The following is a 20,956-nucleotide window of genomic DNA, read 5'->3' as shown; positions in this document are numbered from 1 at the left end:
TATTTAGTGCAGAATTAGCGAGAGTTGTTTACAGTAAAAAAAAATTCACCGTTATTATTTTTAGAAACGTTGTCACGGTGAAAGTGGAATTTGAGAGAACTGTAACGCTAAAGGGAAGATGACCAAAAACAAATCTTTATCATATAAAATACGCTGATTGGTATCGCTAATCAGCTGCTGGACGTCACCCGCTTTTCGCGCCACTTTATTAGGTTGGTGAATGAATGGCAAATTCTCAATCCTTAAGGCTGTCTGTAAATGCCTATGGTGTTTATATAATAAACAAAATAATACATGGCTGCTTGTACATATGGGATTACTATTCTCGACATCTCACGAAAGAGCGCATTGAACAAGGGATATATCGAGTTAATAACTTGAAGAGGAATTGCATTGGTACAATATAACTCACGGTGTGAATTCATCCTTATCGATTCAGTTATAGCAGAATGCAACATTTCCTGCTCTAAAGAGAAAAGGGATTTTGCAGATTGCGAGTATTTCGCACTAAAAGAAAAAGAGCTGCATTAAATTACAAACTGAATCAATTGATAGTCATGCAGAAACATGTAAACAAATAATAAAAACAAATAAGAATAAAATAAATAAAAAACAAGCACAACTACGAAGAACACCAATTTTGATCACGAAACTGGGAATTAGACGAAGATAGATCTTTTAAACTCGTGAATATGTAACCTTCATTTTTTATCGAAATTGTTGTAAAGCAAAGTAATAATATTTTAATATTTTCAGGCATGTAGAATTAACAAATGACGTCATTTGGAGAACAGAGGAATTCAGAGGATGACAGTTTAACAGGTACAAAACAATTTTCATTCTGCAACTGATTATAGCTGTAGAGCTCATGTTATTTACAATGAAAGATCGTAATCTTAATTTTCATGCGGCTGACTACAATTAAGTTTAATTTCAGTCGAATTTTCTCGTGTTATTGTTATCAGACGTAAAAATATTTCACTTGTGTACAATTATAAATTTCACTAGTTTCTCTCGTTTGCCTCGTTGTTAAATAGTTTTCACGCGATACAATTTCCTAAAGCCTTAAACTCCTAAAAGTGATATAACGTGTAACTTATCCCTGTAATATCAATACATTATCCAGCAAACAGGTAATAAGAATACTCAAAGTTTTATCAGGTAGAATTCGTTATCTTTGAACTAACACCATGTGGCAGGGAGAGGGGAGAATTAATAATTAGATCACAGGAGTTAAAGGTTTAACTGTGCGTGATAATTATGCGGCAGAAGCGCGTGATGAGCATATGACAAAGCTAGATAACGTGCTGTACATAATTATAACTCTCGTCAATATCAAAACCAGCTATTACCTCTCGAAAATAAACCATTGGCAGAAATATTGGACAAGATGGCGCCGCGCTTGCGCATTTCTTCCATAATGGCGTCCAAATAATATAGGAAACTGTATGGAAATTTGTAAAATTTCTAAATATAACAATCAGGAGCTCATGGTCCCGTCTGCTCTCGATCGAGACATATTTAGTACTGATTCTGCTATTCATCAAAACTCACAGTGACTCGATAAATAAAAACAACTTACTTCCCGAGCCAGTTCTTTTGTCATTGTTCATTGACCTAAGTCGCCATGCAGTTCTTCAAAATCCGTCGTTCTCTATCCCAAACACTCGGCTATTATAGGAAAGTACATTAATGAAGTCAACTGCTCTCGATCGAATTGACTGCAACTGAGTTCGAAGCGTCAAAATATCCTGTAAAATTGTCATTTCCTCCCATCAAAAAACTTCCCAATGCAGCAGAATATCCCTTATTTTCCATGTTGAGTAAGTGACGAGACGCCATGTTAAAAACGATGACAGAAATTGTTAAACACGAGCCACGCTGATCTTAGAATCATCGGCCATATTTGTTTATGTTCTTGCTGGGAAATAAATTAGTTCTCAGGTCCTTTTCGGAATAAAAATATGCCAGGCGTCAAATGCAAATTCAGTACAGTCGAACCTCGATTATTCGGACTTTAATCTTTAAAAATCTTTAATCGAGATACTCCTGAAACAGTAATAACTATACCAGGAGGACTAATTACAGAGAATAAAATTAAATAATTTTTATACAGTTTAAGATTTAACAATGTAAGAAAAACAAAGCTTAGATAAAACAAAGCTTGGATAAAACAAAATAATATAATAGCGCAAAGATAAAATTAGTATGGGCTAAACCGACCTAAATGAATGAAAGAGCATTTGATCTAAATATATCTATATTAACAATGTTAGAAGAGCTTAGAGATATATTGTTCCACAAAACTACTGTCCTTGGATAGAAAGAGTATTTATATAAATCATTATTCACTTTCAATTGTTTGAAAGGACGACAGTTTGGAGCTCTTGACTTCGATTATCCGGACTTTTTCTCTGGTCCCGTTTTTTTCATGAATATTAATGACCTTACATGTTAAAAACTTTGGGAGGTAAAAAAAATTCAGAAGTTATGTTAAAATTCAGGAAAATTGCGTTTAAAACAGCGCACTACACGCTCCGCTTTCGAAAGATCGAGCGCTCGGAGACAAAAAGAGACAAGAAGCATTCTAATGCGTTCTGCTGAATTTTGATTGGTTCAGTATTGTTTTGTTGCTAAGGGAATGTCATGCTTGATCAGTTCGATGAGCGTGGGTTATGTAAACATACGAGACGATCATAACTCAAAACGATAAATGTCTAAGAAGCGAAAGCGATCTGTTCTCTCGATAAAAGATAAACAAATAATTATTTCACGTTTAGATAAAGGAGAGAAAGGAACAAATTTAGCGCTTGAATTTGGTATTAGCAAGCAACAGATCTCTGATATACGCAAGAACAAGGACAAGATCCTGAAACTCACCAACAACATCGAGACAAGCGAAGGATTGAAGCGAAAGTCGCTGAAGCTTGCAAATGACGAGCGGTTGGATCAGGCCTTGTACACCTGGTTTATTCAGCAGAGGTCAACTGGAACACCAATTTCAGGACCGCTTCTTCAGGGAAAAGCGAAACATTTCTCTATGCAGTTAAATGGCGAGTCAGCTGATCATGAAAGCTTTAAGGCATCAACTGGTTGGTTAGACAAATTCAAAAATCGGCATGGCATAAGGAACCTCAGTATTCAAGGCGAGAAACTTGCAGCAGCAGAAGAAGCTGTTGACCCCTTTTTACAAAAACTGAACAAAGTAATCGAGGAAAGAGGGCTGATACCGGAACAAATCTACAACGCGGACGAAACTGGACTGTTGTGGAAGTGTTTACCGCAAAGAAATCTCGTCTCATGTCGCGAGAAATCCGCTCCTGGATTCAAAAAAGCCAAAGATCGTTTAACTGTTCCAGGTTGCACGAATGCTACAGGAACTCATAAACTATAACCTGTTCTGATTGGGAAATCTGCAAAGCCAAGATGCTTCAAAAGTGAAAACATGGATGCGCTCCCTGTCACCTACAAGTCGCAAAGAAATGCCTGGATGAATTCGGAGATTTTTGCCGAGTGGTTAACGAAAGAATTCGTACCAGCAGTTAAACGCCATCAGCGTTTGCAGAACATCCATTCCCCGAAAGCTCTGTTGTTGATAGACAATTGTTCTCCACATCCCGACGAACTCAGCAGCCGTGATGGGTCTGTAACATGCATGTTTCTTCCTCCGAACACTACTGTATAAAACGTACACAACAGGACAACTTCGACTAAAGACTGTATTCCAGAATAACAATATACAAGACAGCTTTCACGCATTCCTTTTCATTTTTCTTTTTTTTTTTTTTTTAGTTTTCATCAAGAGTTCAAAAAAAAAGTTCAAAAATCCTCCCTTTCGTCACCCAGAATCTTGATCTTAGTTCTGTGAGTGTATCCCTCACACCATTGTGAAGAACCTTGAAGTGACAGTCATTGATAACCAGGTAGGTGAATCGTGAACATCTTGAAAGGAATATCGGAAAACGAGCATCATATGGAATCGGGGCATTTTTAAGACGACCACCACACCTCAAGATTCCCTTGTCATCCGTAAACAGTGATAACGAGACCTTGACCTGGTCAAAGTTCTTGTCATTGTAGTCGGATCTCTGCACCTCCTTGATCCAAAGTTCTCTTGCTTGATCCATCTCTTCTTGCGTTACTTCTCCATCAATCAATTCCTTCTTCTTTTTACTTTGCTTGAGATTAGAGACAAATCGCAAAACATATGCGGTGACTCGCATCAGTCTTTGAAGACTACTGAACTTTTCCAAGGGAATGATGCAATCAAGATTTAGCCGATTTTCTGAAGTCGCCTCTCCAGAGGCAATGTTCACAAGAACTGAACTGTCATGCTGTTTCTTGCTGTTGTTACAGCTTCCCTTCTTCAGTTCTAGGCGAGGATCTGAATCATTACTTGTTACTTCAACAGAGTTCATTTTAAGACTTGGCCACTGCTCCTTCTCACCCCTAAGAAACTCAGGGCCACTCCTCCACAACTGATTGGTGATCAATTTCGAGGTCATTGACCCACGCAAACAGATGTCAGCTGGATTGGATTCCGTGGGGCAATAATTCCACTGAGCTGGCTTTGTAAGTCGACGGATCTCAACCTCTCTGTTCTGAATGAATTGCTTGAATTCTCTACTTACACCCCAAATCCACCACAGAGCAATTTGAGAATCTAACCAGCAATGTACAGAATCAACTTTCAATATTCCGTCAAATGCTCTCAACACCGTATTGACTAATCGGGCCAGAATGAGAGCGCCTACTAACTCCAGTCGAGGTATGGCTTCTCCATTCATCGGGGCAACTCTGGTTTTTGATGACACAAGCTGGGTGAAGACAGTTCCAGTGGCTGTTTCAACGCGTAAATACACGACTGCTCCATAGGCCTTCTCACTTGCATCCCCAAAACCATGGAGTTGAACACTTTGCAAATCTGCTTTTGACCAACCATGGAAGTAGTGTCTCTTCAGTTGTACCACTCCCACCTGCTTAGCATCTTGAACAAGCTTTAACCACTGTTCATGGATAAATGAATCCACCGGGTCACCCCAACCAACCCCTTGCAAATAGATTGAAAGATGATCTTCAGTGGAATGATGACTGGACTCAGTAGTCCCAGGGGGTCATACAGCTTGCTTGTTGTACCAAGAATAGCTCTCTTCGTAACCAGACAAGTATTGTCAGTTTCTAGTGAAGAGGTCAGATCCAAGAGCAACAAATCTTTCTCCCTATCCCAACCAACTCCAAGTACTTTGAGTTTTGATGTCGTGGAGTTCTTCGCTGTCTCAAACAGAGAACTTGAGTAGGTTTCATCTTCCTCTTGAATCGGGTGTTCCTTAACAAAACTGCTTGAAACTTGATGAGGCCGACTTTCAGATTGTTCAATTCTTTCCTGCAGGACTTTGGAGTTGGAGACCCACTTTCTCATATTGAAGCCGCCATTCTTGAAAGACCACTTCAGATTCTCATACATCTCGAGAACTGAATTATCGGAATCATCTCCACTAACAAAGTCATCCACGAACAATCTTTTCAGAATTCTCTCAGCAAACTCTCTGGGGATGTCAGCAGAAGATAAATGATGACGAATTGTTGCGTTTAATAAGAAGGGACTTGAGGAGACACCAAATGCAACTCTTGCAAATCGATACACTTGGAGTTTCGGGCGACTGCTTGTGATATCGTCAATCCACAGGAAACGAAGATAGTCACGATCTCTTGGGTGAACTGAAACATTTAAGAAGGCTTTCTCAATGTCTCCTATGAGGGCTACCTTGTGAGCCCGGAACCTCAGGAGGACGTCATAAATGAAAGGAGACAGTGGGGGACCAGCATACAGACAGTCATTAAGGCTTGGTGTGTTCCTTCCTGATCGAGCACTGGCGTCATAAACAATACGCAGTTTAGTAGTGTCCTTGTCGACACGGATCACTTCATGATGAGGAAGGTAATGTACCTTGCCCACACCATTATTAGTACCTTGCTGCACTGGTTCCACGATTCCCTGTTTTTCCTGATCTCGGATGACGTCATCATAGTGCTTTAACACCTCAGGCTTCAAATTCAGACGCTTCAGCAGTGAAACTAGCCTTGACTTGCACAACGCAAAATTATCTGGAAGCAGCTCATGGTCTTCCTTGAAGGGTAGCTGTACTTGATATCTTCCCTCCGTAAATTCAACTTTGCTAACAAATTTGTCATACAGAGACAAAATGTCATTTCGAATCCCAAGTGATTCATAGTCCCAGAATTTTTCAAGTTCAAAGGCAATTGCATCCCGATTGACAACACTCGCTTCCACTTTCAGAACATGTGTTGCAGTAAGATTCACTGTGTTACCATTGTGATTGTGAGACATAATCATGGTGGGGCCAGAGAGGACATATCCTTGTTTGGTGGCAAGAGCAACAGGTTCCCACGGTGCACCTCTCACTATGGTTCCTTCAACCAATGACCAAAAAACGATCAGCACCAATGAGAATACTGATAGGCAGATCTCCTCTACCACACCTATCGGCTAAAGAGAGGCCGTGCAGATGTTCACAGCTAGACGGAGCGAGCTCTGTGGGTTGTTGGGTCAGGGGGCCACATATGACTGGTACCACATAGGCTTGTATGTAGACAATTGCATCACACATGGTTTTGATACCCACTTGAACAATTTCGCATGTTCGTAGTCTGGCATCAGACTCACCAAAAGTTTTAATCAGAAGTGACTCTCTACCAAGCACTGGTAACTTCAGTCTGTCTTTAAGGTTCTTAGTTATGTAATATCTCTGACTGCATGAGTCAAATACCAGGCGAACACTTAGGGAAGAAGTGTCATTATCTGGACGCACAACTTCAGCGGTTGCCGTCTGCAACAACACAGACCCTCTAGACTGATCCACATACATACTGGTAGATACACTGGCCACATTATCTTGATCTTGCCCACCCAGGGTTGATTGAGAATCACCACAAATTGCTACGTGGTGAGCTCCTTGACACTTAAGACATTTCATATGAGCTTGACAGTTACGTGCCAAATGCCCTTGCTTGAGACAAAGGAAACACTTGCCTTTCTTTTTAAGAACTTCCTTTCTAGATTCAGTACTTGTGACAACATTACAATTAGAACTCTGATAGTTTTGATTGCAAAATGAACACCAAACACGAGAAGACTGCTTATCCTTAGAACTGTCAGTGTACAAAGCTGATGTAGAAGGTGGCAACTCACCTCTCTGATTTGAGGATCTGAACTCTTTGTTGTTGACAAGACATTGTTCTCTCAGTTGCAGTTCCTTGTGAAATTCAACCAAAATATCTTTCAGATTCCATGTCTCCGATTCCAGATTGCGAGTGATAGCGATTCAAAACTTCCTCCGGTAATTTCTGCATAACTATTGGTGTTAAGAAACAACCATACATCTCGGAAGAGATTTCCATACCTTCTAATCCACGAACATGAGATTCCCCTGTGTCGTACAAGCTTCGGAGTTTCTTAACTTCGCCAATGGATTCCACCTTGGGGAGTTTGGTGAGCACTTCGATGTGGCTAGAAATCACCATCTGCCGATTTCCGAATCTTTGTTTCAGTAGATCAACCGCCTTTTCGTATTTAGCACTCGTCAGGGCTAGAACAGCGACCGAACTTTGTGCAGTGCCAGTGAGAAGTGACTTCAGATAGTTGAATTTATCCACGGAAGACAGATTTGGGTTCTTGTGAACCGCAGACTCGAAAGATTCCCAGAAAGGATACCAATGCATGGGATTTCCGTGGAATTTCTTCAGCTCAAGCTTGGGTAACTTTGCATGTGTGAAAGCTTTCGAAACGTGACCTTGAGAAGTTCCCGCGCTTTCGGGAGAAACAGGTTGCACCACGGAAGGGGATTTCTGGCTCTTTCCCTTACTTTCTTGAGCTTCCAAAACAGATTCTAACTCTACAATACACTCCTGAATGGAGCTCATTAGCTCACAGCTCTCACAGACTTCGGTATCAATAACTTCAACGTCATCCACCAGATCCACAATTTTGCGATCGAGCGATTGAAGCTCCGAATACTTCGTTTCAAGAGCGGTTCGAAGAAATTTCAGCCTTTTCACTTCGACGAGATTACCTTCAGCGATTAACCCTTTAGCATCTTCGATAGTTTTCTCGACAAACTTTCGATGACCGTCGCGAAATTTCCTCAGATTCTTCAATTTCTTCTTTCCCGACTGCGACATGTCACCCACGTGCTTCCAGCTCGCATTCACAACAATTTCATTCAAGACGTTCTTCAGAGCGGTAGAATCCCGGTTTTCGAGTCCCGGGTCTCGGCACCAAATGTATAAAACGTATACAACAGGACAACTTCGACTAAAGACTGTATTCCAGAATAAAAATATACAAGACAGCTTTCACGCATTCCTTTTCATTTTTCTTTTTTTTTTTTAGTTTTCATCAAGAGTTCAAAGTTCAATTCGTGGGGGGTAAGAAAAATACGTGACACTCTCGGTCCAGTTTTCAACAACTACCTCTCTCATTCAGCCGATGGATCAAGGAGTCTTGCAAGCGATGAAGAATCGATACAAGAGAAAGCTTCTCCAGAAAGTTGTTTGCGCTCAAGACCTCGATCACACACAGAGCATTAAGGACATTGTAAAGCTTCACACAGTGAAGGATGCACTTTACATGGTTTGCGACGCTTAGGATAAAGCAAGCCCAGAATCCATCCGCAAGGCTTACAACAAACTTAAAATCCACTCTGACAACAGCCAGCCAAATTCAGAGCCTGAAGAACAGCATTCTTCCAAGTCAATGGTTGAAATGCTTCAACATGTCCAGCAAGTTGGAAATGAAGATTCGCTAAATGCTCACGACCTGGAAGACTGGCTCAATCTAGACAATGAGCTCCCAACTACGGAACAGATGTCAGATGAACAGATTTTAGTGACCGTAACCGGAAATTCCAATGAAAATTAAAGTAGCGATGAGGAAGATGATGGTCAGGAGGAGAAACAAGTTTCCAATTCAGAGGCAGCAGAATGTTTTAAAAAATGCTTGTCCTGGATGGAAGGACAGAATAATGTTGACCCTGTTCAAGTTATGTAACTTCGCCGTATGATGGACTTCGCCATGTGATCTCGTTATAAGACTTTAAAGCATTAGTATGTTTCAGTTTTTTAGAAGCGATGAATAGGTTCTCATTTATAAACACTGAACGTGATAGACCATCACACGTATTTTCAGTCATTGAAGCAAACTTTTAGAATTAAAAATGTGTCTTAATTTGATTTAGATAAAGTTTCTTTATAACAAGAATTTTGATGAAAAGGACACTTCCCAGTGCCATCTGCTCCAGTCCCTCAGAATAATCTCGTATTTAGTGCCTTTTTTGAATTCGAAATGAAAAAATCGGGTCCTTTCCCAAAATAATTTGGTAAAGAGCCAGCTACCTCCAGTTGTTCAAAATTTCCAGGTTCGTTAAAAAAAAATGATTGGAATATTTTATTTACTAGAACTTATGACTTCGTTAAAGAACCTTTGTCCAGCAATTTTCGATAGCTTTGAGGGAAATTTTACACATGCGCTTTGTAGAAGAACAGAGATCTTACACTCGCTACCACGGGTCGATAAACATGTTTCGTTACGCGTTACGCAATAGGCTTGCGAGGCATTGCTAGAATTCGTGACGGTTACGTAGACCCTCGAAGGTGTTTCGGGCTTAAATAAGGTTCGCGAATTCTCCCAGCCCCACACGCGATAAAATGAAGAAATGAGAGAAATAGTCTTTTATTGCATAAAATTTTATCTGTGTTTATTCATGCCTACCGGGTTCAATTTGGTTGTTTCTTGCAACTCACGCATTTTGATAAGGGACAGCCTTGAACGACGTTCATTAGAAAAGACTAAAAAGCAAACAAGCAAACAAAAAAACGAATGAAAAAAACAAACATGACACATAACCCGCTGAACTTGACTGGAGCTGTCACGCAACCGCAATAGCGTGACGGAGGAAACTTTGAGATTCTCATTCATCCTCTATGATTAAGTATACAACGTTTTCTTCAGGTTACTTTCATTTGAGTCTCCTTTTTTTTATTTAACGATGTAGCGCAGTGCAATTGATTCAATTAAAAAAATTGAGTTTCCAGCTACAGGTAAGAAAAGGCAACGAGGAAAGACTTCTTTATGGTAATTTTATACTGTTTGTTGATTAAGTATACCTTAAATCTGGTGTACAATTTTTTGGATCACTTCGACTTGAAGGTTTCAGGAATCCACTAAATACACCAGTATTAGAACGCTAGTTGTGATTGCACATAGTTGTAATTACTAACAAAGTCGAAATATCTTCACGGTAATTTCAGCGACAGAGGAAAGTCAAGTTACGTCAAGTGACGCTGAACTGGATGTAGACGATGACCTTTTAAGAGGTGAGAAAAGATTTTTTGAAAGAAGGCCCAATGAAGTTTTTTTTCACATTTACATCAAAATTTGTGCATGTTCTATGAATAAGTTTTTGAAACAGCAAAAGATTGTTTCTTTAAATTTCAGACTTTGTTACCGGTAAAAGAAGAGGAGGCATTTTGTCTCGGCCGTATCGCCTGTTTTGGTCTTCTAAACATTTCACTCCTCTTTAGACAGTTATGTCAACACCAGGCCCACGCTGTAAACCACCAGCCAACAAAATGTGGAACCGCTGACTTTCACAACAGGCAAAATGGCACTTCGCTGGAAAGTTATACTTTCTCAATCAAATTTCTGCAGTTAGCCTCTTCGAGTATGTTCTCAATAGACAATTACGTGTATGAGAAAAACCAAGTGATAAAAACAAAAAGACAAAAACAAAAAAACCTTTTTTTCCAGCGCAATTTTCTGAACGATGGTTAAACCACGAACTCTTGTCATTCTCAGACTCTCAGTGCGATGTTCTTTTTTTTCGTTATCAGAACATTCACAAGTTTTAACCTTTTTCGGTCCTGGCCTTGCTTTGCTTGATGCAATAACTTATGGGGTTTTATATTCTAACATGAAATTTTGGAAAACGTAACTCAGGTGTATAAGGGTCATTGGAAAGTCTCTCGACCTAAATGTAAACCGATCAGACTTGATGTGGTTATAGCCAGGCTACAGCTAAAAATCCAAATAGCTTGCATATTTTAAAGAAAACAAAATGCAGAGATAAATTCTCGTGAAGGGCAATTTTGAACAAAATTGAGTTAAGAGAGGATCTTCCGGTGAAACTTTTGATATTTTGGACAACGTAAGCCAGGTTTAAAAGGGGTTTGGAAAGCCTCTCGACCTAAATGTAAATTGATAAACTTGTGGTAATAGCCAAGCTACAGCCCAGACTCCCAGCAGCTTGCACACAGCCAAAATGGACAGATATTAAACTTTTCTGGTTGTTTTTTCTCATAGCTCTAAGCTCCTTTAACCTAAAAGTTCGTTTGGATACATAAAGTTGGCATCATCCGTCAAGGGTCGTATCACTCATTACTAAATCGTTAACACTAAAAAGTTGTGTTTTCAGAAATAGCGAAAGTAAGTCTGGAGAAAGGTAACAGAGAATACAGACAAGAAGAAGCTAATAACGCGATAAACCTCTACACGGAAGGACTTCGAGTGAACTGCAAAGATAAACGGATGAACGCCAAGCTTTACAGCAACAGGGCGACAGCTCATTTCCGTTTGGGTAACAATTTCATATGTAAACATATAAATCTGTCGTGCAGTGTTACAAGATAAAGGAATACACAATCTGCATCTAGAAAAAGAAAAAAATTGAGAAAATATATAAATCGCCCTGTAGCGGATGAAAATTAAGCAAAGGAATGATCCTCGTTACATTTTAAGCAATTGTTATCTTCTAAGGCTTCTTTGTTGCAATTCCATATGATGACCACTTTTTTAAGCCTTATTTCCTGAATCTCATAGCAAACTACGTGGAATGTCTCGATGATGCAACAGTTGCCGTTCAATTGGAACCCACTTTAATCAAAGCTATTAAGAAAGGTGGGTTTTTCAGACATAATCCATCAACTTTCTATTCTCTGATTTCGTCAAAAGAGGATTGTGTGGTTTGTGGTGGTCAATGTCTGCTATGTGGGTAAAAAGCATAATAAAATGTCAGTAAGCTCTAAAATACCACCGCCTGTTTAGTTCACGTTGTAGAGCGCTGGAGGTCGAGGGTTCAAGCCCTAGACTAGACCGTCTCCCTGAGTCTTAAAATATCTGAGGACAATGTGCTGCCGCCTAAGCTGTGACATATGCAAATGATTTGATATTCTAGTCCCGGATAAGAACGGAAAACCGTAAGCCCCGTTTCTTGCATCTTCTGTGTAACTCAAGGAGGCACCTGAAAAATTCCCTTTCCAAAGTTGTAAACTGCTCACAGCAGTCTGCCCGAAAACTTCCCCGACAAGAGTTGAAAAGCGCACAATAGCACATTAAAATGAAGAATGCGCGCGATAAATTTATCGTTATCATCATCAATTGAAGCTTAATTGGTAGCCGCTTTCTATTAGCTCCTTATTGTTAATTTCCAGTTCTTCTACAAGTTCAAGTCTCTTTCATTCTCACAATTTTTGTTCCAGGCTAAATGGGAAATTAAGTCCATTTTATCAGTACGTTTATACTTTAACAGTGATGATTATTCTCTCCTTTTCAGGAGCCAGAGCTTGTGTCGAACTTTGCTTGTACAAAGAAGCAAGGAGCTGGTTGCAGATGGGATTGGCCGTATCCTTTAACAAATGTTTCAAACGTGATACGTGATGCAATGCGAGTGATATTTCAAGGGAAATCAACACATAATGCAAGCAATGTTCGATTCTCTTATACTGCACTGAGCAGTTTAAAGAAGCTGAAATATCCTTAAAGAGTTCTTTCGACTATTCCACGAAACTTTGCTCAATAGAAAAGGCTATATTAATTAATTCCCAGAGTTTGAGCTGAATATCCCTCATTTTTGTCTTCAGACGAGCATCGTCATACCGACCGAACCTAAACCAATAAATGCACTTCAGAGCTGGATGAAACTCTCCAATAACTTGGAATCAAATATCTGAAAAAAACCTACGTTCGAATCATCATTCCAGTTTTAAGGTTCTATCTAATACTCTCACTGCTTTTTTAAAATATACATTTCCACTGCATTTTCGCAAATCTGCTCATGATTTATCTATCCTTGACACGTTTTAAGATTGAAAATGACAACAAACGTCTCCTTCAATTACTAAGGACAACTAATGCTGAACTAATACTCATAGCAAACAGTTCTTCCTATCTCGGCAACGCTTATCAAGAACTAGGAAAGTTTAAAACTGTTATCAAGTATCATCAGCGTCAACTAGAAATTGCTAAACTAGTGGAAGATAAGACCGAGGAGGGACGAAACTATTGCAATCTTGGCAACACTTATCAAAGCCTAGGACAGTTCAAAACAGCTATCCAGTACCATCAACGTCATCTAGAAGTTGCTAAAGAAGTGGGAGACAAGGCCGGCGAGGGAATCAGTTATGGCAGTCTCGGCAACGCTTATCAAGGTCTAGGACAGTTCAAAACAGCCATCCAGTACCATCAACGTCATCAAGAAATTGCCAAAGAGGTGGGAGACAAGGCCGGAGAGGGAATCAGTTATGGAAATCTCAGCAACGCTTATAATAGTCTAGGACAGTTCAAAACAGCTATCCAGTACCATAAACGTCATCTAAAAATTGCTAAAGAGGTGGGAGACAAGGCCGAAGAGGGAATCAGTTATGGCAATCTCGGCAACGCTTATCAAGGTCTGGGACACTTCGAAACAGCCATCCAGTACCATCAACGTCATCAAGATATTGCTAAAAAGGTGGGAGACAAGGCCGGAGAAGGAATCAGTTATGGCAATCTCGGCAACGCTTATAAAGGTCTAGGACAGTTCAAAACAGCCATCCAGTACCATCAACATCATCTACAAATTGCTAAAGAGGTGGGAGACAAGGCCGGAGAGGGAATCAGTTATGGCAATCTCGGCAACGCTTATGACGGTCTAGGACAGTTCAAAACAGCCATCCATTACCATCAACGTCATCTAGAGATTGCTAAAGAGGTAGGAGATAAGGCCGGAGAGGGAATCAGTTATGGCAATCTCGGCAACGCTTATCAAGGTCTAGGACAGTTCAAAAGAGCCACCCAGTACCATCAACGTCATCTAGAAATTGCTAAAGACGTGGGAGACAAGGCTGGAGAGGGAATCACTTATTGCAGTCTCGGCAACGCTTATGACGGTCTAGGAGAGTTCAAAAGAGCCATCCAGTACCATCAACGCCATCTAGAGATTGCTAAAGAAGTGGGAGACAGAGCCGGAGAGGGAAAAAGTTATGGCAATCTCGGCAACGCTTATGACGGTCTAGGACAGTTTAAAAGAGCCATCCAGTACCATCAGCGTCATCTAAAAATTGCTAAAGAGGTGGGAGACAAGGCCGGAGAGGGAATCAGTTATGGAAATATGGGCAACGCTTATAATGGTCTAGGACAGTTCAAAAAAGCCATCCAGTACCATCATCGTCATCTAGAAATTGCTAAAGAGGTGGGAGATAAAGCCGGAGAGGGAATCAGTTATGGCAACCTCGGCAACGCTTATGATGGTCTAGGACAGTTCAAAACAGCTATCCAGTACCATCAACGTCATTTAGAAATTGCTAAAGAGGTGGGAGACAAGGCCGGAGAGGGAATCAGTTATGGCAATCTCGGCAACGCTTATCAAGGTCAAGGTCAGTTCAAAACAGCTACCCAGTACCATCAACGTCATCTAGAGATTGCTAAAAAGGTGGGAGACAAGGCCGGAGAGGGAATCAGTTATGGCAGTCTCGGCAACGCTTATAGTGGTCTAGGACAGTTCAAAACAGCCATCCAGTATCATCAACGTCATCTAGAAATTGCTAAAGAGGTGGGAAACAAGGCCGGAGAGGGAATCAGTTATGGCAGTCTTGGAAACGCTTATCAAGGTCTAGGACAGTTCAACACAGCCATCCAGTACCATCAACGTCATCTAGAGATTGCTAGTGAGGTGGGAGACAAAGCCGGAGAGGGAATCAGTTATGGCAATCTCGGCAACGCTTATCAAGGTTTAGGAGAGTTCAAAACAGCCATCCAGTACCATCAACGTCATCTAGAGATAGCTAAAGAAGTGGGAGACAAGGCCGGAGAAGGAATCAGTTATGGCAGTCTCGGCAACGCTTATCAGGGTCTAGGAGAGTTCAAAACAGCCATCCAATACTATGAACGTCATCTAGAAATTGCTAAAGAGGTGGGAAATAAGAACGGAGAGGGAAAAAGTTATGGCAGTCTCGGCAACGCTTATAGTGGTCTAGGACAGTTCAAAACAGCCATCCAGTACCATCAACGTCATCTAGAAGTTGCTAAAGAAGTGGGAGACAAGGCCGGAGAGGGAATCAGTTATGGCGGTCTCGGCAACGCGTATGATGTTCTAGGACAGTTCAAAACAGCCATCCAGTATCATCAACGTCATCTAGAAATTGCTAAAGACGTGGGAGACAAAGCTGGAGAGGGAATCAGTTATTGCAGTCTCGGCAACGCTTATGACGGTCTAGGACAGTTCAAAAGAGCTATCCAGTACCATCAACGTCATCTAGAGATTGCTAAAGAAGTGGGAGACAAGGCCGGAGAGGGAATCAGTTATGGCAGTCTTGGCAACGCTTATCAAGGTCTAGGACAGTTCAAAAGAGCCATCCAGTACCATCAACGTCATTTACAAATTGCTAAAGAGGTGGGAGACAAGGCCGGAGAGGGAAGAAGTTATAGCAGTCTCGGCAACGCTTATAATAGCCTAGGACAGTTTAAAAGGGCCATCCAGTACCATCAACGTCATCTAGAAATTGCTAAAGAGGTGGGAGACGAAGCCGGAGAGGGAATTAGCTATTGCAGTCTCGGCAACGCTTATAACGGTCTAGGACAGTTCCAAACAGCCATGCAGTACCATCAACGTCATCTAGAGATTGCTAAAGATGTGGGAGACAAGGCCGGAGAGGGAATCAGTTATGGCAGTCTCGGCAACGCTTATCAAGGTCTAGGACAGTTTAAAACAGCCATCCAGTACCATCAACGTCATCTAGAGATTGCTAAAGAAGTGGGAGACAAGGCCGGAGAGGGAAGAAGTTATAGCAATCTCGGCAACTCTTACAGTGGTCTGGGAGAGTTTAAAACAGCCATCCGGTACCATCAACGTCAACTAGAAATTGCTAAAGACGTGGGAGACAACGCCGGAGAGGGAAATAGTTATGCCAATCTCGGCAACGCTTACAAAGGTCTACGACAGTTCGAAACAGCCATCCAGTACCATCAACGTCATCTAGAAATTGCTAAAGAGGTGGGAGACAAGGCCCGAGAGGGAATCAGTTATGGCAATCTCGGTAACGCTTATCAAGGTTTAGGACAGTTTAAAACAGCCATCCAGTACCATCAACGTCATCTAGAAGTTGCTAAAGAAGTGGGAGACAAGGCCGGGGAGGGAAACAGTTATGGCAGTCTCGGCAACGCTTATCAAGGTCTAGGACAGTTCGAAACAGCCATCCAGTACCATCAACGTCATCTAGAAATTGCTAAAGAGGTGGGAGATAAGGCTGGAGTGGGAATCAGTTATGGCAATCTCGGTAACGCTTATCAAGGTCTAGGAGAGTTCAAAACAGCCATCCAGTACCATCAACGTCATCTAGAAATTGCTAAAGAGGTGGGAGACAAGGCCGGGGAGGGAATCAGTTATTGCAGTCTCGGCAACGCTTATCAAGGTCTAGGACATTTCAAAACAGCCATCAAGTACCATCGACGCCATCTAGATATTGCTAAAGACGTGGGAGACAAGGCCGGTGAAGGAAGAAGTTATGGCAATCATGGTAGCACTTATAATGGTTTAGGACAGTTCAAAATAGCGATCCAGTACCATCAACGTCATCTAGAAATTGCTAAAGAGGTGGGAGACAAGGCCGGAGAAGGAATCAGTTATAGCAGTCTCGGCAACGCTTATAATTGTCTAGGACAGTTCAAAACGGCTATCCGGTACCATCAACGTCATCTAGAAATTGCTAAAGATGTGGGAGACAAGGCTGGAGAGGGAAAAAGTTATGGTAATCTTGGCAACGCTTATGACGGTCTAGGACAGTTCAAAACAGCGATCGAGTACCATCAACGTCATTTACAAATTGCTAAAGAGGTGGGAGACAAGGCCGGAGAGGGAAGAAGTTATTGCAGTCTCGGCAACGCTTATAATGGTCTAGGACAGTTCAAAACAGCCATCAAGTACCATCAACGTCATCTACAAATTGCTGAAGAAGTGGGAGACAAGGCCGGAGAGGGAAAAAGTTATGGCAATCTCGGCAACGCTTATAAAGGTCTAGGACAGTTCAAAACAGCCCTCCAGTACCATCAACGTCATCTAGAGATTGCTAAAGAGGTGGGAGACAAGGCCGGAGAGGGAATCAGTTATGGCAGTCTCGGCAACGCTTATAATTGTTTAGGACAGTTCAAAACAGCCATCCAGTACCATCAACTTCATCTAGAAATTGCTAAAGAGGTGGGAGACAAGGCCGGAGAGGGAAAAGGTTATGGCAATCTCGGCAACGCTTATGACGGTCTAGGACAGTTCAAAACAGCCATCCGGTACCATCAACGTCATCTAGAAATTGCTAAAGAAGTGGAAGACAAGGCCGGAGAGGGAAGAAGTTATGGCAGTCTTGGCAAGGTTTATAATTGTTTAGGACAGTTTAAAAGAGCCATCCACTACCATGAACGTCATCTAGAGATTGCTAAAGAGGTGGGAGACAAGGACGGAGAGGGAAAAGGTTATGGCGATCTCGGTAACGCTTATGACAGTATTGGACAGTTCAAAACAGCTATCCAGTACCATCAACGTCATTTAGAAATTGCTAAAGAGGTGGGCGACAAGGCCGGAGAGGGAATCAGTTATGGCAATCTCGGCAAAATTTATCAAAGTTTAAGACAGTTCAAAACAGCCATCGAGCACCATCAACTTCATCTAGGAATTGCTAAAGAGGTGGGAGACAAAGCCGGAGAGGCAATCAGTTATGGCAATCTCGGCAACACTTATCAAAGTTTAGGACAGTTCAAAACAGCCATCGAGTACAATCAACGTCATCTAGACATTGTTAAAGAAGTGGGAAACAAGGCTGAAGAGGGAAAAAGTTATTACCTTCTCGGCAGGATTTGTCAGGCTCAGAGAGAGTTGAAAACAGCTATTGCTTGTTTTGCACGTTACCTAGAAATATCCAAAGAAGTGGGAGATAAGGCTGGAGAGGCGTGCTCACTCTGTTCCCTTGGAAGCAGTTTCGAGTGCCAAGGAAACCTTATGAAAGCCTTTGACTGTTATTACTCGAGTGTAGAATTATATGATGATATCAGAGCCAGTCTTCAACTTAACGATCAGTGGAAGATTTGTTATCGTAATCAGCACCAAGCAGCATACAAAGGTTTGTGGCGTATAAATCTCAATCGAGGTCAAGTTGTGGAGGCTCTTTTTGCCGCAGAGAAAGGACGTGCTCAAGCTCTGAGAGATCTCATGGTCACAAAATATCAGCCTGGAAATTCTTTAACGCCCAGCGCATCCCGCATTTCTCTGAGATGGGTTCCATTGAGCACAGTTTTCATAGCTACTAGTGGACCACGCGTTTACCTCTGGGTTTGCCTCAGTGAACATAATATCTGGATGAGAGAAGTACACGTGAACAATTATAAGTATGAGGATGAATTGGAATGTTTCATCCACCTTCTGAACAAAACTGCTCTTAAGGAGATCGGTGCAAGAGGTACTGCTGCCATCGAAAATCCTTCGCTTGACTCGCCGACTGAAGAGGATATGATCCGAGTTGATGTGAGGTACTCCCAATCAAGTGCTTTAAAGAAGCTGCATGACATCATCGTTACTCCTATTGCTGACCTGATCGAAGGCAATGACGAGATCACATTCGTTCCTGAGGGGTCATTTTGCCTTGTACCTTATGCAGCGTTGCAGGACTCCAACTCATCATATCTAAGTGATTCTTTCAGAATTCGTGTGCTTCCCTCTCTGACGACCTTGCAACTAATTCATGATTGTCCAACTGACTTTCACATGAAGACTGGTGCATTGCTTGTCGGCGACCCATGTTTCAAACATATTATCTGTAAGAAAAGTCTTTTGGTGCAACATCCAGGAGCAAGGCAAGAAGTGGAGATGATCGGACGTATCCTCAATGTCTCCCCTCTCACTGGAGAAATGGCAACAAAAGATGAAGTGTTAAAACGAATATCATCAGTGGCCTTAGTTCACATAGCAACGCACGGCAAAAAAGAAACTGGAGAAGTTATCCTGGCACCAAACACCACAAGAGATAACCCTCAGCCGCAAGAGAAAGACTATTTGCTGACGATGAAAGATGTTATAGAGGCTGGGTTGCGAGCACGTCTGGTTGTACTTAGCTGCTGTGACACTGCTCGTGGGGAGGTCATGGCCGAGGGTGTGGTCGGCATGGCGCGTGTCCTTTTGGGTGCCGGTGCCAGATCTGTTGTGGTAACCTTGTGGTCGATTAGCGACGAGGGAACCGTGGAGTTCATGAGTTTCTTCTACGATGCACTTGGCAAAGGCAAGAAGGCAAGTGAAGCTCTCAATCAGGCCATGAAGTGTATGAGAGAAATCGAAAAGTTCAAGAAGGAGATTTTCTGGGCACCATTTGTACTCATTGGTGACGACGTCAGCCTGGATTTCAAGGAGATTTAGAGGCTGCAGCAAGTAATAATTCTGTTGATACACTCTATTCAATACAAAGTTACATTAAATCATAATCTTTGCTCATATGTGAGCACTGATTTGCGTGTTGTTTTGGTTATGAATTTTATTTTTCTCTCCGCAAACTGAGATGCAGTACAATCAAGTGGGCACATTTACGATGATAACATTCTTTTTTGGAAATATGATAAGAGTAAAATAGCAAATTTCTTTTAAAACAATCCTGTGGTGCAATGTATCGTTTCATGTGCTAAGAAATATTTCATGGCAACTCAACTATCCTCCCTAAACTTAGATTCTTTTATTTTTCAGTTAAGGCAGTGAGCATTGGAATCCCAGGGAGTTTTCGGATATCTACAAATGCTGATATTTGGACCAGAAACCAGTAAGCTACCGATGTTTTCAAAGCAGGAAGAACCAAAAGACGGCCAAAGTCAAGTTTAACAAGAGGGCAGATTTCCATTGATTCAAGAGTTGCCTTTTTGCTTGTCTGAACTGCTTTTACGAGCTTAATCTTTGATATCCTTCTAAAACTACTGTTTGTTTGTTTATTTGTTTTTTTTTCATATGATGTCTTAAAATCACCATTATCAGTGTTTTCTACTGAGAGGATTTGGGCGTTACATTAACGTCGAAGTTGAAACGACTTGATTTTCTCAATCGGTTTAGTCTCATTAGTGATATAAAGCTATTACAGCCATGTGCGTGTGTAGAGAATTTCCATAGGAATTGGAGAATAATCAGTTGTCCGATTGCTCGATTATCTTAGTCTATGTCAGATGGAAATTGTGATGAACTTTTCGAGGATTTATACTCTGTCATTGGTACTTAAAGTTAGTTTCTGCCGATCAGAATTCGGTTTATCTGGACTTAAAATGACAGATTTTGGCCGTAATGGCAAGGATTTAGTCTTGGTATTAGTTAATTTTCTGAGATTTCTCTTTTAATTTAAATGCGATAAATTGTGTTATTTTTTACAAGCAGAAGGATGCATTTTAAGTATATTTTTTAAAATTATGGTCTGAAAGGAAACTACAAGAACATTAGTAAAACAGTTGCACCCAAATAGCTCACTCAAAATACACTCCCCTTAAACACATTCAATAAGCAAATGCCTTATATTACTGCATTGTGTCTATATTCAGACTGAAATGGCACAGTTTCCAGATTAGGGGTGGGGAGAGTTCTTGGGTCAATTTTTGCTGGGTATGTGCCGCTGGCCTCTA

General features: G+C 41.3%; 1 protein-coding gene across 1 annotated transcript; it reads left to right on the top strand.

Annotated features, from left to right (window-relative positions):
• Positions 1–2,713: 2,713 nt before the first annotated feature.
• On the top strand, positions 2,714–19,721 carry LOC136282454 (tetratricopeptide repeat protein 28-like). Its single transcript, XM_066170108.1, has 16 exons — positions 2,714–3,205; positions 3,422–3,679; positions 8,504–8,650; positions 8,801–8,911; positions 10,071–10,116; positions 10,327–10,392; positions 11,490–11,651; positions 11,831–11,971; positions 12,627–12,694; positions 13,158–13,442; positions 13,530–13,860; positions 16,069–16,260; positions 16,789–17,076; positions 17,629–17,805; positions 17,989–18,999; positions 19,159–19,721. The coding sequence occupies exons 1-16, from the start codon at positions 2,714–2,716 to the stop codon at positions 19,719–19,721; spliced, it is 4,338 nt and encodes a 1,445-aa protein (XP_066026205.1).
• Positions 19,722–20,956: the final 1,235 nt, after the last annotated feature.

Source organism: Pocillopora verrucosa, chromosome 7 (assembly GCF_036669915.1).
Source record: "Pocillopora verrucosa isolate sample1 chromosome 7, ASM3666991v2, whole genome shotgun sequence".
NCBI classification, from domain to species: Eukaryota; Metazoa; Cnidaria; class Anthozoa; order Scleractinia; family Pocilloporidae; genus Pocillopora; species Pocillopora verrucosa.
The sequence above is the reverse complement of the archived record's forward strand: the minus strand, read 5'-3'. Positions and strand labels throughout refer to the sequence as shown.

What these genes read in the sequence shown, in the direction of transcription:
- LOC136282454 (XM_066170108.1), top strand. Translation starts at nt 2,714, where the DNA reads ATGTCTAAGAAGCGAAAGCGATCTGTTCTCTCGATAAAAGATAAACAA. An exon ending in AGACGATGACCTTTTAAGAG is followed by an intron (nt 10,393 to 11,489) that starts GTGAGAAAAGAT and finishes TTGTGTTTTCAG; the next exon opens with AAATAGCGAAAGTAAGTCTG. An exon ending in ATCTAGAAGTTGCTAAAGAA is followed by an intron (nt 13,443 to 13,529) that starts GTGGGAGACAAG and finishes ACAGCCATCCAG; the next exon opens with TACCATCAACGTCATCAAGA.